The 17,445-nt window shown below is 35.5% G+C and overlaps 1 protein-coding gene across 1 annotated transcript in view; it reads left to right on the forward strand.

Moving 5' to 3' along the window:
* The first annotated feature begins 1,891 nt into the window (after positions 1 to 1,891).
* The window catches only part of PRRC1 (proline rich coiled-coil 1), a 35,894-nt gene continuing 20,340 nt past the window's right edge, over positions 1,892 to 17,445 (forward strand). The window contains exons 1-6 of the mRNA XM_039848600.1: positions 1,892 to 2,031; positions 6,467 to 6,592; positions 7,216 to 7,605; positions 9,275 to 9,435; positions 12,158 to 12,260; positions 15,597 to 15,760. Of these exons, the coding sequence (XP_039704534.1) occupies positions 6,487 to 6,592; positions 7,216 to 7,605; positions 9,275 to 9,435; positions 12,158 to 12,260; positions 15,597 to 15,760 (924 nt within the window). The 5' untranslated portion in view covers positions 1,892 to 2,031; positions 6,467 to 6,486. The remainder of the gene's footprint in view (positions 2,032 to 6,466; positions 6,593 to 7,215; positions 7,606 to 9,274; positions 9,436 to 12,157; positions 12,261 to 15,596; positions 15,761 to 17,445) is intronic.

Below are 17,445 nucleotides of genomic sequence, written 5' to 3' on the forward strand. Positions count from 1 at the left end.
CAATGGTGCATGAAAAAAATGCACTAACAGAACAACATAGCTCCATTTCCTGATTGCCAACTGCAATTACTCCTATCCCAAAAGCTGTATGAAAAAGGTAAAGCATTTTTAACATAGCACCAAGTAGTCATGCCACATGATTTGTGTTCTCCCCTATTATTTTGTATTTGTCATGAGACCTCACGTTTTCTTCCTTGAATTTTCATGCTTTGGGTATTTGTCTTTCCTATTTTCATGCTTTGGGTATTTGCAGACACACAGAGTCTCAGCCTCGCTCCTCTCCACCTGAAAATACGTGCTTCTCTATTGATATGACTATTACAAACTTTACGGAATGAAGCAGTTTTTTGTTCTATCATGAAGCTATCATTTTCCATTGATGCCCCTCATTGCCCTCTATCTAACATATTTTGTTACCTTACCAGATAACCTTAGGCCTGATTTTTTTACAAGTATCTACTCAAATCTCACCTCTTTAGAGAAGCCCCTCACTTTCATCTTATGTGAAGTGGCCTATCCTAATTACTCTATATCATATCACCCTATCAATTTTCTTCAATGTCCCTGTCACCAGCAATACTTGCTTTGTTTATTTTCCTGTTCATAGCTTTTCTCTCCTATGAAAATGAAAGCTCCTTAAGTGTTGACACCTTGTCTGTTTGTTGCTACATTTCTGGTACCACTGCTCAGCATACTGTAACCACTAATAAATATTTGTTGAATGAATAAAGAAACCAAAAGACCATTTAGCTATTAAGGGTGTTGACCAAAGAAGATAGAGATGATAACTATTTTCAGCACCACCCTAAACAGCACTTTCTGGAGCATAACCTAGACAGCCACCTACATACATTCTCAGTGGATGGGATAAGAGTCATCACCAAAGGGAACAACCTACTGTAGTTGCAAAGCAAGATCTGAAGTCAAGACATAATTAAATAGCATTAACTTTTTGGCGAGGAATTTTAGAATGCTTACAATGATCAAGTCCAAGACATAAATTAATGTTAAACCTATGAATGGGTTCCTGAAGGCATTGGGAACAAGAAAAACAACTTTTCATGTGTTTAACATTTGGCAGTTTAAAAAGTGCTTTCATATGCCTTATTTTATTTGACTCTGTTACCTGCTTGAGTTAGACACATATTATTCCCATTTTACAGATGGAAATATGGAGACTTAGAGAGACTAAGTAACCTATACAAGGTCATGCAACTGCACAACTGGCATTAGGGTAGTCCCAGACCCAAACCAGGACTTTTGATTTCAAATTCCTTATTTTCTTCTATTGCACTCCATTCATTGATTTATTTAATGTATATTATTGAGCACAGACTGTTTCAGGTACTGTTTTAAGTGGAACGTATAAGATTTAGAAAGTTGATCATCTTTGTCTTTGTTTTTTCATACATGAACTCGGTGGAAAAATAAGTACATTAGCTGCTACCTTTTCCCCACCCGGCTATCTCCTGATGCAACTGCTGTTTCTAGAAATCTGAAATACATGAGATAAATCCCCTGTTTCTGCAGTGCAGTCCTGCCAAGAGGTGGAGAAGAGACTAGATAACCTTGGCTGGCTCATCTCTATCTCCGTGGGCGGCCACGGCACAGAATAAAGGTGCATTCTCGCATGTGGGGGATGCGGAGTGGAAAGGAGGACAGGCCTACTGGAGAATGCTTCCGTAGGAAGGCAGCGCCTAGCCTAGGAGGGCAAAAGGATCTTCCAACCGAGGTATTCAGACAGGTTCGAACCGCGGCTGGGGGCGGGGTTCCTGGCGAGAGGGGCGGGGTTCCTGGCGAGAGGGGCGGGGCGCAGGGCGCGGGGCGCGGGGCGGGACGGGGCGCGGGGCGGGGAGCGCCGACGTGGCAGCCGCAGGGGCGTGCGCCGCCGGTGGCCATCTTGGAGGCGGGGACGTGCGGAGGGAACTCTTGTCTGCATCTTCCTCGTCTTCCTGGAGCCATAGTCTCAACTTCCCGACTCCCTGTCCCCTACTTTTCAGCTGCTACGCAGACACTCTCTTGGGTCCCCAGGTGAGCATCAGCCTGGGAGCAACGCGCGTGCATGCGGACGGCGGCGGCTCGGGAAGCGGGCGCCAAAGCCAGGCGCCAAGGGAAGCAGTCCTTGCAAAGTGGGCGGGCTGGCCGGCGCCACGGTAGGCGAGGGTCTTTTCGGAGCCCCAGTCGTTCATTCCTGGCGTAGGCTGTGGGATCATGCAGGGTGCATCCTGGGAACTGGTGCGCTTCTCCACACAATGAGACCCCACCGCGGGTTGCACTATGGGTGCGGTTTGGGGGCTCTTGTTCCGGCACTTTGCTCTTGTCCGACCGAGGCCGGCGCCCCTGGTCATTTGGCTCCACCTTCCAGTGCTCTGGCCGCAGGGGAGAGACCAGCGGCTGGCGCCTGCTGACCTTAGCCCTGCCCAGCCTGGCCTGGAGACGTGGCATATCCTGGGGGCAGGCCACCGTCTCCAGTAACAGGATTTCGGCCGCTCCCGCCTTGGAAACTCCTAGGTCAACAAACCGGGCCGGTAATGAGAAATAGCTTACTATCCTCTAGGTTCCCTGGTCAGTACCAGGTGCTGCTCCAGGGTGCTTTTGTATTCTACTCTCTGTTCCTGGGACCTGCTTCAGGCAAGTTTACGGAGTAGCCCATATCCTAGGTTGGCAGAATTTTATCCAAGAGAGTTTTTGTCATTCAAAGTAGAGTTTTTAAGAGCCTGTACATTTCTGCGAACATGACACATTTTGGCATTCTAGTTTTTCTCCTGTACAGCTGCTATTTAACTCAGTGAACATTTATGGAAGTTTATTTTGGGATCAGAGCTGAGACTGCAGAGACAAAACTCAGACCCTGCCCTGGCATTCACTCTCTGGTAGTACAGACCATCTTTTTCACCAGTAGTAGTACAATACTTGCTTGTAGTGTTTTTACGGTTATCAAAGCACCGTTATCCTGTTTCCTTGTATCTAAATAAATAGCCATCCACTTTAATGTTTGTACATTAATTCACGTTTTGTGCCCAGACTTGAGCATTAAAACCTTTACCCACTCTGACACTTCATTGTTATTTTATCACAACAGCTTTTTTTTTAGTAGAAGGTATTACATTTATATATACACAACTTACCCAATATTGTCTTTGAGCCAGTTCTCAGATAGTAATGCTTTTAAAGACTGAAAAAAAAAAATGACCATTGATTTCATGTTATGGGTTGTATACATTGTACAGGTTCCTTTGCCAAGGTATTTAATGTTAGGGATCAAGGTTATTATTAAATCTGACTTCCACTAATCACTGTAAGGTTTTGGTAGCGTCTGTAGAAGGAAATGAATAACTAATAGAAAAAATGGGACGATGAAGAAGAAAGAACTTTTGCTGGGAGTGGTAAAAATCCCCTGAGGGCTGTTTCTGCCCCAGGTTATCTACCTTTGGTATTTTGGTACAGAATGAAAGGATTTTGCCTCCCTGGATCTCTGTTCTCTACTTACTGCCATAGATCTTTCCTCTGCATTCGCAGCCAAACTTTTGAAAGTGTTGTGCCCATTTGCCTTAACTCCCACTCCTCAGTCCAGTTCAAACTGGCTTCTATCCCCACTCTTTCCATGGAAACAGCTCTCACTACATTCGTCTCCAGTTTGGCAAATCGTTAAATTTTTCAGATATCATCCTTTTTGGTGTCTCTGCACCTGTGCCTGCCTTGAAACACTCTGGCTTTTGGACACCACAGTCTTCAAGTTTTCTTTCTGGTCATCTCTCATTCTTCTCTGCTAGCTTGTCTTCTGCCTGGTTATTCAGAAATTGGTTGGGTCATCTCTTTTCATTTGGTATTCTCTTCTTAACCTATCTCAGAGCATGACTTTAGAGACTATCAGTAAATGCAAAAGACCCACACTTATGTGGTTTCTAAGCTGCAGACCAAGTCATTGCCTTTCCTTGGATGGTTCAAGGGAGTTAACTTGGCATGTCCAATATTAAACACTACATACCACCCTTCCCCCAAATCAAACACCTTGACCTTTTTAATGTTCTCTTAGCGAATGGCACTACCATCTATCCAGTTGTCCAAGTCATGCCTCTCTTCCTCATTGCTCCCATATCCAGTCTGTCACTGAATCTAACCACCTAAGCATTTCTTGAATCTGTGCTTCTCTATCTCCAGTATCATCACCTTAATCTAGGCCAAAGTTTCTCAACCTTGGCATTATTGATGTTTGGGGCCAGATAATTTTTTCTTGTGGTGGCCGTCCTGTGTTGTAGGATTTTTAGCAGAATCCTCAGTCTTTACCTAGTAGATACTAGTAGTACTCCTCTAGTTTTGACAACCAAAAATGTCTCCAGGCATTGCCAAATGACCCTTAGGAGACAGGTACCCTCTTTCCCCACATCCCTAAAAGTCCAGGGTGTTATCACTTTCTATGTGAAGTACTTCTGCGTCCTGCTTAATAGTCTCTGCATTTACTCTGACTACTGACTACCGTATGGCCCAATCTGCATATTGTCATGAAAAGAATCTTTTCAAAACACAAATGTAAATTGACAAAAGCTGGAATCAGCCTAAATGTTTTTCAACAGATTAATGGATAAACGGTGGTACATCTATAAACTGGAGTACTCTTCAGCAATAAGAAAGAACTAACTATTGATACATCCAACAACTTGATGGATTTGAAGGGCGTTATGCTGAATGAAAAAAAGCCAATCTCAATAGGTTTATGTTGTGTATTATTCTATTGAAACATTCACGAAATGAGAAAACATAGAGAATATTTGGTTGCCAGGGCTTGTGGTTGGTGGTAAGGTGTGATAAAGGAGCAGCATCAGGGAATTTCTTGAGGGTGATGGAACACTTGTGCCCTGATTGTGATGGTGGTTACATGAGTTGTTACATATGATGAGATTTTATAGAACATAGGACTACACATACACATGCACACGTGCACAAATATAAAAACAGGTGAAGTCCTAATAAAGTCTGTATTTTAGTTACTAGTATTGTACCAATGTTAATTTTCTGGGTTTGATTCATTGTGCTATAGTTATATAAGATACTGTTACTGGGAGAAGCTGGGTTAAGGGTACTTATGAACTCTGTACTATTTTTGTATCTTTTTGTCAATATAAAATTTCTTCAAAAAAGTTAAAAGACAAAACAAAAGAAAGGTCACTTCCAGCCTAAATGCCCCATAGTGACGTCATGTTCTTGAGAAAAACCAACTCCTTAGCCTGGCTTAAAAAGCTCAACACAGTCTGGGCTCCTGCCTGTGTCTCTAGGTCCATTTTTCTTTTCTGTTCCTTGCGACATGGGTTTTCTTGAATGTATCTTGGTCCTTCTACTTTATAGGGTCTTTATACTTTTTGTACATTCACTTTTTCTAGAATCTGCCCTCCTTATTGCCTTTCCCTCGCCTAATTAAATTCTGCACATCCTTCACATCTCAGTTTATATGTGACTTCCTGACAGACCCTTCCCAGACCTTCAAGTCAAAAATCATATTGCAAGAAAAAAAAAAGAAAAAAGAAAGAAAGAAAAGAAAATCAAACATGTAAAACATCTGTGTTCTTATGCTCAGAGCACATAATCCAGGCTATAATTCATTCTACATTAATGTTATTCTTTAATTATCTCCTGTACTGAAGTGTAAGTATCCTGTTTTTGTTTTCATTATATTTCCAGAGGCATCAGTACAGTGCTTGGCAAGCAGTTGACCTTCACTGAATGTTAAATGAGTAAAAACATCAACAACATATTTGGTATATTTAAAAGTTTTGAGTTTATACTAGAGACAGGCTTGAAAGTGAATAATTTTTAAAGGCATTCTCCCATTTTTTATAATCTGTTGTCATCTGTTAGGACCCTGCTATCTAGTGGCATTTTTGCTCTAGTTAACTTTTCTAAAACCTGAGACATATCATTCAGCCATTACTGGGTATGTTTTAGAATATGAACTAGGAAAACCAAGAATTGAGTATTTTTTATTATTTTTTAATGTTAACAAGAGGAGTAGCCCACATACAAAGCTTTATGGGGAGAGAGGAAGCGTTTCAAAAACTTAAATAATTTATTTTTATTTTAAATGTAATAATGACTGGAACCTAGATATAAATCTAATATTCATGTGACAAATTAAATTAGTAATTTATTATTTAAATTTTTACTAATATAATTTACTGCTTATATAATAGTATATATTATTTACCAGTATATTGGATGATTAGTTATATAGTGAGCATAAAATTTTTTTCTAATTATAAAGTACGTGTATGAAATGCTTACATATTTAATATTCTCACAGACTTAGGAATTTTGACAGACCCTTCATCTGGAAATAAATGGCATTATAAACATTAAGACAGACATCCATCCTTTAATGATTATTCAATGAAATTATTCTCTCACTATACAAGCCTTAAAAATATACTTTTGACTACTGTGTAATACTTAGTACATTTTTATATTTTTACAGTACACCATAATTGAAGAAAAATGATGGAAGAGAGTGGAATAGAGACGACACCACCTGGAACTCCTCCACCAAATCTTGCTGGACTGGCTGCTGCTGCTGCATTGTCTTCCACCCCACTTCCTTTAGGTACATGGAGTTGTCTAGTGTCTAGCATCTAGTGTGTTTTGAAGATAATAAAGAGACTTTTACCTTTTCTCAGAGTTAGGTAAAAAGAGAATGCGTATTTTAAAACATCTCTGGTCTTTGCCAAGATGAAGGGAAATAGGTCTTTTTTTATTTAGGCCCAAAGACAGGAAACATGTATGTTTTGCTATATAAAGGTACCTTATTTTCATATTGATGATAAATCATATGACAAAAATATACTAAAAAGTTTTGTCTCATGTTCTGTGACTCTGTGTGGTGATTAATCTGACCAAAGTAGTTGGACCTTCAGTGTGTATATTATGCTCATTTCAGCAGGAGTTAAAAATAGTTTTAGTCTATTAAAACATGAAAACAGACAAATAACAGATCTTATGAACAGTACCATAATTTTAGATAGCTGCTCCTTTTACTTATGGGAGTTAAAAGTCATTTGCATTGAATCGTGTTTGTTGTGTATTCTAAATTACACATTTAAAAAATAATTCTTGGGATATGATCTGTTATATTTAATAGTTTTGCAGGAAGAAAGTAAAGCGATACTTTGAAAACTAAGTGAAAAGCATTTCTAATTTAGTGGTTTTTTTCTCCCCATTTTTTTCTAGCTGCAACCAGTTCCTTTTCTTCTCCAAATGTATCTTCTATGCAATCCTTGCCACCACATGCATACTCTACCCCTCAGCAATCTCTTCCTCCTGTGGGGCCTTCTGCATCGTTGCCTTTTGTGCCTCCTTCACCAGTTTCTTCTGCTCCACCCCTTCTTACTTCTGTACCACCTCCTGTTTCTCCACCAACTGTTGCTACCTTCAGTAATCCTCCTTTACCTCACTTCCCAACTTCAACTTCTGCCCCAAGTACTGTTCTATCTGCACCCTCTTCCGGTCCTCCTACATCTGGATTTTCTGTTGGTTCAGCTTACGACATTACAAGGGGACATGCAGGAAGAGCTCCCCAGACACCTCTGATGCCATCATTTTCTGCACCTCCAGTAACAGGTAATTCTCTCTTACTGATACTTTGAAATAAATGGCTATAGGTAATGTTTTATTTTTTTAATGACAGCTTTATTGAGATATAATTTACATACCATGTAATTCTCCCATTTAAAGTGTACAGTTCAGTACTTGTTAATGTATTTACAGAGTTGTGTAACCATCACCACAATCGATTTTAGAACCTTTTAATTGCTCCAGAAAGAAACCCCGTTGCTATTAGCAGTCACTTCTTTCTTCCTCCCAAATCCTCACAGATCTAAGCAAGCACTAATCTACTTTCTGTCTCTGTGAATTTGCCTATTTTGGACGTTTCATATAAATGGAATCTTACAAAAATGCGGTCTTTTGTAACTGGCTTCTTAACATAATATTTTCAAGGTTCATCCTTGTAGGATGTGTCAGTACTTCTTTACTTTTTATGGCTGAATAATATTCCATTGTATGGATTGACCACATTTTGTTTATTCAGTTCATCAGTTGATGAACTTTTGGATTTTCACTCGTTGGGTATTATGGATACTGCTTTTATGAACATTTGTGTACAAGTTTTAATATAGACATATTTTCATTTGTCTTGGGTATGTATGTAGACAGAGAATTGCTGACTTCTGAAAAATCGCCAGACTACTTTCCAAAGCAGCTCTCCCACCAGCAGTGTACGAGGGTTCCAGTTTCTCTGCATTCATGTTTTAAATGCATTTCTTTGGTTTCCTGTTTCTTCTTTTTGTTTTTCCTATTTAAGATATTAAAATAAAACTGCTGTGACAGTATATGATTTTTATATGTTGTAAAACTTAGTAGTATGTGATTAGCATATAGAGTGTCAGACAAAATTCCAAAATTTTGTCCTGACATTTTGTGCACTTATAGAGAAACTTCAGGGTGAAGTATGAGAGTTTTTTAAAGCTTTATTTAAAAAATTATCAGGACCGAATGATCCAGGGAGTAGTTTTATTTAGCCAGGTAAAAATTCACAACCAAATAAAAGCTCATATGTGCCATAAGTTGGTGGTATTGGACCATTTCCTTTTCGAGGTCAGCTATACCTCCTATTCCAATGGTTATTGGAAACCAGTATCAAAACTTCATCCATGTCATCTTCTGCCTGTTGTTTCTCATTTTAGGGAAGGAAGCAACTTTGTGATTTTTATTATCCAACTTTGTGAATCTACCTTTATAAATAAAATTTTTTGTAGAGTAATAAATATTATACCCATGTTAGTGTATATGTGAATTTCCTTTTTTGAGTTAAAATAGGGCATACAGAGTATGTGTACTAATTGTTACATGTTTTATCTGATGGGCTTGGTTTCTCACATCAATTATTTTTATGTGTAAAAGAAAATAGAACTATAGCTGTCCACATCTAAGTGCTAAATAGAGCAAATATGAAGTACTTTTTAATACATGTACTTTTTGTCCATTTTTAGGACAGGTGGTGTAAGCCTATGAAAATGAAAGAAATTTCTTTTCTGGAATTTTGTTTAACTTGCATTTTATAAAGCTTTAGGTGAATTTTTGAGTCCATAACTCAATCTTGAAATGCCTGAGTATGTAGTTACATTATTTAAGCCGTTTTGAAGTACTCATTTCATCTATTATATCTTCTTTTTTCTAGGAATTTATGTAATAAATTATGCATTTTAAACATTTTTTTACCTTTGACTAGGTATTTTGCCAACTCCCATTACTCAGCAAGCCAGTTTGACATCTCTGGCCCAGGGAACTGAAACCACATCGGCCATTACTTTTCCAGAGGAACAAGAAGATCCTAGAATTGGTAGAGGTCAGGATGAAGCATCTGCTGGTGGACTCTGGGGTTTTATTAAGGTAAGCAGTATTTACTTTGAAACCACGCTTAGTTTTTAAATTATGTAACTAATAGATGTTCATTAGAGAGAATTTTGAAAATGCAAAATGGTATAAGGAAAAAATATCTTTATTAATCTTATTGCCAGTTTTCCACAGTTCCTCTTATGTGTTTTGTATGTGCATATCTGTGTAGATGTACTTCTTTTTTAATAAATGAAATTGGAGTAGTGACATGTGGACAGACACTATTTTGTGGTTTTTTTTGTTTGTCTTTGCCTATCATATATCAGGAACATCTTTCTAGTCACAAAATATTTTTCTTCTTTCTGGCTGCTTCGCCTTGCATGTCATTGCATTTATTTCCCATGTTTTATTTTACAAATGTGTTTTGACATTTTCTAATTGTAATTCTTATCAATAAAACTGTGATGAGCACTCTTATATACAAATCTTTATGTTCATCTCTGTTTTATCAGGATTATTTCTTGATGAATGTCAGTGGGAACATTTTAAAAATTACTAATACATATTGCTCTTCAGGAAGGCAATATGTCACGGCATTTTTTACTTGCTAGTACTGATTATTAACTTGAAATACAACATTTTCTAATTTTATAGGCAAAAAAAATACTTTGTTTTAATTTGCACTTCTTTGTTACTGAATTTGAACATTTTTTATGTGATTTTTTTTTGCTATTTATAGTTTTCTTTTGTGACGTCTTTATTCTTTGCCCAGTTTTGAATTAGGATGATGTTCTTGATGAATTCATAAGAGCTCAATGTAGTAAGAATATTTTATTATATGCTATATGTTGCAGTTTTCTCCATTTTTATCTTACATTTTAATTTTATTGTGCTTTTTGACACAAAAACTTCTAAATTTTCAGGACTCATTTCTATAATTCTTTTCTTCTTTTCAGTTTTTTTAATGATAAAAATGACCTTTTCCCACCACAATATATGATAAATGTTTTTCTGTGATGTCTTATTCTTTTATGCTTTTTTACACTTACCAATTTAATATAACTGATACATACTTTACTGTATTATGTGAGGTAGAAGTCTAATTTTTTCCCCGACCACTTAATCGACTGTTTCAACATCATATCCCAGTGATTTGGTATGTCACCTTTATCTCAGTTTCCAGATTGGGGGCTAATGTCAGTGTCTGGGTTTTGTATTCTGTGCCACTGCTCTGCCTGTTTTTGCAGTAGTACCATACTATTTTAATTATTGTGATTCTGTTATATTAATATGTATTGAAAACCTGCTCTGCTGAGGCGGGGTTGGGGGAGTGTTCATTGATGAGTAAGCTAGGTCAGTTCCAAATCTCTGCATTCATAAAGACACATCAGTTTTTGGCTGTATAAGTTTGCTGATTTCTCTTTTCTATAAATTTTTTCTTTACTAATCTTTTCCATTTATTTTTCTTGATGAATTTTGAAATCACTCTATCTGATGGTGTGGCTGCAATTTAATTAAACACCTTTAGGTTAGTAGGTGGTTAACTGACCTATAGCATTAAAGCTTCATATTTCATGAAGATGGCATTTTTCTAAGCTGGCTTTTTTATATTCCTCTGCTTTTTTAAGGTTTTCTTTGTATGAGGACTGTCACTTTTTCCTTGTTAAGAGCGTGTGTCATTGTATCAGTTATCAGTTGTAATACCTAGTTCAACTCCACAGGTCTTCTGAATAACTCTTCTAATATTCAGCATAAGGTTGGTCAGCAGTTTTAAATATCACTGTTAATGAACTCATCTTTTTTCTGAATCGCCTTAGTTTAATGGTAGGTTGGAAGAGGTGGAGTCATGGCATGTTAGCCAGATGCCACCTTGGGTCATTGCTCTCTCTAGTATCTTTTACCTTGAGAGAGGTGTAGCTCAAGAAGGAAGTACTCAGACCTGGTTCCTTTTAATTGTGTGGTTTTAAGAATCAGGTGAGTGCAAGACCTATCAGAATCACTTCATAAGTTGTATAAATGTCTAACCACCACACTGTGCACCCAAAATTAATATAATGTAATATAATATATAATATAATATAATAAATAATATAATTAATATACGGTATGGTACAATACGATACTATGTGATAAAGTATAATATTGAATGTCAGTTGTTACTGGAGGAAAGAGAATCCAGAAGAATAGGGGTGGCTTAAAAGGGAGAAATTGGGAATGAACAAAGCAAGAAATGGGAACTAGGAAAAAAAGAAAAAACTTAGTAGGACATAGCAGAATATTGTATAGTAAATTAGTAGGAAGCTTTAGAGGAATAAAGATGAGATGTTTTTACTATTTTTATTTTTATTAGAGAACAAAGTATGAGTCTATGGAGACATCTAATTATAATATTTATTTGGGACCTAGATGGACAAGTTTTGCCAATCTTTTAAATAAATAAATAAATAGAAATGAAATAATATATACATATACATAGAGATGAAATAAATATGTACACACACAAATGTGTATGCAGTATACATACTTCCCAGGCGAGTAGTATTCAAAATGTGGTCTGTAGACTGCTATTGGTTTGTGATAGAAAGAGAAATTGAGAGTAAACATTTTGAAACTTAATAGCAATTTAACATTGACATAACTTTATTTTTCTTACACTTTACAAAAGTATGAGTCTGTGATGCATTGAAAACCTAAAGAAGTTTTTTTTTTAATTATCAGGTGATCATAGTTTCCTTTGCTTAGAGTGGATATTTAAATGTTAATTTGTTTTATGCAGGGTGTGGCTGGAAATCCCATGGTGAAATCTGTGCTTGATAAAACAAAACATTCAGTAGAAAGCATGATTACAACGCTGGACCCTGGCATGGCTCCATATATCAGTACGTACTTAAGATAGACCAGCAGCTGCCATATTTTTTAAAAGTTGTGCCAGTGTCAGCCACTAATTGTAATTCCACAGGTCTTGTAATCAGTGAAAATCCCCTGATATTCTTTAGCATATGCGGTGCCAAAGTAAGCACCTCTTGTGTTAAGTTGATTGTCAAGTATTAGTTTCTGTTATTTTAATTCCTCTTTTTCTTAGTTAAATACCATTAAATACGTTTTGAAAATTCAGAATGAACTTTGGAGGAGTGATAAGGATATGAATTCATAGTGTACATACTTACTGATTTTAAGTATAAATATGGTTAGTGTTGCTTTTTATGAATTTTCCTTTATTCACTTGATATTTAAAGTGATGCTTTGTTCATATTAGGTTTTGATGTTTATCCAATATCTATTTTGTATTTATGCTTAACTCAATAATATTTTTAGAGGAAGTTGATCTATTAAATAATATCTGATTACTAGGTTTATTGTGAAAGCTGTTTTAACCATTTTCGAATCCTCGTTAACAAAAATCTTCCAGACATACTGTATTCCATTTAATTTTTAATGTATATATCCACTATGTGAAAAAACATAATTGCTTAGCAGTATCACTTACCAGTTATTAGTGATTTTGTTGAAGGTAACTTAAAAGCCAAAGCTTTTTTTAAGGTACCTGAATAGAGATTTTCAGTGGCAGTTAAAAGTCAATAGCCTTCATGAGTCTTGACTGTGTTGGTAGTTTAGTATCTTTTAAGTGTCAGAGAACCAGATATAATAATGATAAGTACCATTTATTAAATGCTTACTCTGCCAAACACTAATCTTCACAAGAGCTCTACAAAGTAGGTATTATTTTCCTCAAGTTTTAGATGAGGAAGCTAGGTTCAGAGAGATTTAAGGTATTTTAGGTCACATAGCTTGGTGGAGCCAAATTGAAACCATGTTCATTTTTTTTTTACATTTAGTCACTTTGCTTCCCTTGAAGTAGAAAATTGAATCAAGAATTAAATCAACTGTATTCTTGGTGTTTATAACTGCCAAAGGATTTAGAAATCGGACCCTACCATATATATTGATTTTTATATATTAATAATTAAGTTTGCTATAATGAATGTATCATATGCTTTTTTTTCACAAGCTTCTATTTTGAATGAGAGAAAGAAAGGAATTAGTATTTTTGGAGCTCTTGCTCTTTTAATGGGTACTGTGTTAGACAGTGAAAGCAATTATTCTTAGAGCAAGCCCTGTGAGGTAATAGGTATTTTTCTCTGAAGAAATAAACTCAGTGACTTCAGCAAGATAATGAAGCTGGGTAATGATAAAGTCAGGACTCAAACCCAAGACTGTTTTTCAAATGAGTAGTCAGCATGACATCAAGAAAAAGGCAAAAAAACAAGGAGTGGGGAAAAAAGAGACGGCTATTAGCTATTAGATATGGATATTAGATAATATCATAACATATAATCTTAATCAGTTAGCTTTAAAAAGTTACAGTGAGTGTGAAAAAGCCGACACTTTCCTGACAGGCAGCAAAAGCAAGACCATTCTTATCTAACAAAACTCAAAGTGAAACTTACAATATTTTCATACAAATATTCTAGAAATCACTTGATTTAACAATATTAAATATATCAAAAAGCACAAGAGCTATTAGATATGGACTTTAACACAGTTTAACTTTCTACATTTTAATTAATTCTCCCTTCGTTATCATGAAAAGTGGCACTGGTCATCAACAAAAAGTCTGAAAAACCTTTTGAGCAGAAGCTTAATGGAGATAGTACTCAACTAGGGTCAAGAGATATGTCCCACATGTATGAGAAAAAAATGGAAAAAAAAGGGTATTTTTTTCTCTCCTATGTGAGCCATTGCTTTTAGGTTTTAGTAACTTCTGAAATTCCAGTGAAGATAGGATCTGTGGAACGTTATGTCAATTAGGAAAAAAGGGATCCATAATAGAAAGCCCAAATATTTGGAAAATATTTTCAATTGTTCTACAAGATATTAGGGAGAAACATAGCATCGTTTCCGAGGAAAAATATTTTATAACTCAAGAAATCTCTTACCAGTGATTGCCTAATGCCAAGTAGCAAAATATACTGTGCTTAGGACCAGGCCTTTGAATTCAGCGTATCACAAAATGTTAGATCAAGATTTTAAAAACGATCAGGCATATTTGATCAAATTACTTTAAATAGTACTCAGGTTTTTGAATAATTGAAATATTAAAAATGTTTTAAAATATTTTAATTTCATATCGCTCTTAGCCTTTTTCAATTTCAAGTTTTATAAAAGTTGGTATTTTACTTTTTATTTCTGCTTGCATATTTGTGTTAGGACAGTAATGGATGTATAATTTATAAATATCCATTTGTGGTATATGCTTTTTGTTTTCAGTGATGGGGACATAAAATAAAAATGTTTAACTCATATTTTAAACTATTTTCTAGATAAAAAAGCACATTTTATGGTAGTCTTGTTTAATGCAACTCTGATAAATTATATCAGTAATAGTCATTTTCATTTTCTATAGAGCATCCCAAATGTGTAACTTACCCTTCACAAGCCAGATATTTAGTTTCTGTGATTGCTCCATAGATGAAGGACTGGCAACTATGGCATCCATATGGTATTAGAATTTAGTGTATAATAGATGGATGTCTTTATTAACAGAAAAACTATTTTGATTTGCTATCTTAAAAATGCAGTAAATGTGTCAGTCCAGAGTTTAAACTAATCAGAAAATGAAACTTGGCTAAATTAATAGAGTAATATAGTAAAAAATAAACTTTTCATAGTGGCTATAACATTATTTCTCAAATCGATACTGTAGAACACTTTTTAGGAGTTGTTATTATATGCTAAAAAAGTATTCCACAAACAGATTTAAGTATGAAAAGTATTGGGTTAAAGCCATGATTTTTAATTGTTGGATTTCTCAGAATCTTTATGTTAATGTGCATTGTAAATTTCCAAGAAAGAAATATGGCATGCATCATCTCCCAAGCTTATTTGACCACAGAACACTGTTTTCACGGGGAGCTACTAATAAATTCTGGAACAGTATTTCACAGACTACAGAACAGTATGCTCTATTTGTGGTAGATGTGATACTCAGAACCATTAAAAGTTATGCGCCATCTTCTGCTTAAATTAAATTCTCGTTTTTAAAACTACGGAAAATTTGGTATACTGTTCAGGACTAAGCGTTTGTTGGAATAAGATGCCTGTATCTTGGATCATTCTGTGAGGTTAGTGATAATTTTGCAAATTAAATGTTAACATGGTGGGAATTATGAGAATTCCATTATTTTTGAATCAAACTTTTCTTCTGGTCTTTGTAGAATCTGGAGGTGAACTGGATATTGTAGTGACTTCAAATAAAGAAGTAAAAGTTGCTGCTATCCGGGATGCCTTCCAGGAGGTCTTTGGCTTAGCCGTGGTTATAGGGGAAGCTGTTCAGTCCAACATTGCCCCTCAACCAGTAGGCTATGCAGCTGGATTAAAAGTGAGTAACAGAACACCTTTTTCAGGATATAGAAACAGGCAGTTAATTTTTTTATAATTCTGATAATTCTGTGGTTTCTATGGAGCTAATTGGTTTTTACATACTGAAATAATGGTAAGCTTGGTTTTTAATTAGACAGCTCTATAGTGTTATGAAGATACAGGGGAGTTTTAAAGAAACCTAAGATTGGTTACGATTATTGGGGGGAGGGGAGGAATCATGCAGAGAACACAAAAAGAAAGTTAAGTAGTCCTAAAAGAGATCTTAACTCAGTGTTCAAATCAATTACTAAAGATATAATAACCCTTGAGTCCTATAAGTTTTTATTACTGTCATTATTAATAATACTTTACACTTAATTCTGTTTCTTCAGGGTTAGGTTCCTATGAGCTTGTAGTCACAGCATTTTTGCCAGCTGATCAATTCATAATTTTGTTTTATATTTGCTTCTGTTTAAATATGCCTTGATATATATGTACGTATATATATATATATATACTATATATAAAATACATATATATGTACTATATATAAAATACATATATATTTTACATATATATATATATTCATTAACATTGATTCATTAACATTGAACTCTCATGGCTGACAGTACCGTAACTCATGTCTAAATGAGGCTTATCTAACATACCCATTTTCTCTGTAAAGTGCATCACAGTCTTCCTGTGCTTGGAAACACTAGACAGCACTTTATAAAGCACTATACTTGGGGGCCATTTTAAACAGCAAAATCAGCAAGAAAAGGCACAATCATGAAAAACATAGCACTAAATATGACAAGCCAGTCATTGTTATGACCATTGTTTTATAGCTCATATTCAGATGTAATTAATATCTACAAGCATATATGAAAAAGCATGAAATTTTAATATTCTAAACCAAGTCTCTAAGTTCTTAGAGTACAGGATAAGCTCTTAGGGGCCTTTGTGTATCTTACTTCAGTTCTGAAATAATTACTTCAGTGTAGCCTCTATATTACCTAATTCTTGATCACCTATTATACTGCTAGAAAATAAAGGTAAAATTCTATTCTTAAGCCCTTGGTAGGGACTAATATTAAAGTGTCTGTAATTGTGACTCCAAAAGATGCCATGTTTAATAATGTGGTTGGAGGAGAAGAGAGGTCAGTATAACCCCCTCTTTTTCTCTTCCAGATTCCATAAACAAGCAAAGAAAAAAAGAATTAAAAATGTCTACCTAGCTCACTTTCATCTCTCTTATAGATGCTAATTTCAATGAAATATTTTGTGACCCCTATGAAGTATAAAGTCCAGAGCTGTAGGATAAAGGAAATGAACAAACTTAGTCTCTGTTCCAGAAGCATAAAATCTAGAAATACTTGGTTGTAATGTGTAGCTAAAATACCACCTTCAAAGAGGGATGAATTTCTAAACATCCCACTAATTCCCTAACAGTTACTGAATTAACATTTATTTTTCTTTTTTCTTTTTTTATTTTTTTGCTGGGTTCAATTCAAAGATTTATAATTTATGTGGGTTCGTAATCTATTTTAAAATTATTAATTTTTTATTATGGTGGCATTGGTTAACGAAATCCAGTAAGTTTCAGGTGTACAATTTAACATTAAGGCATATATATATATATATATATTGCATTGTGTGTTCACCGCCCATAGTTAGATATCTTTCTGTCACCACACATTTGAC

Source organism: Pteropus medius, unplaced genomic scaffold, assembly GCF_902729225.1.
Source record: "Pteropus medius unplaced genomic scaffold, Ma_sr-lr_union100, whole genome shotgun sequence".
In the NCBI taxonomy this organism is placed as follows: Eukaryota; Metazoa; Chordata; class Mammalia; order Chiroptera; family Pteropodidae; genus Pteropus; species Pteropus medius.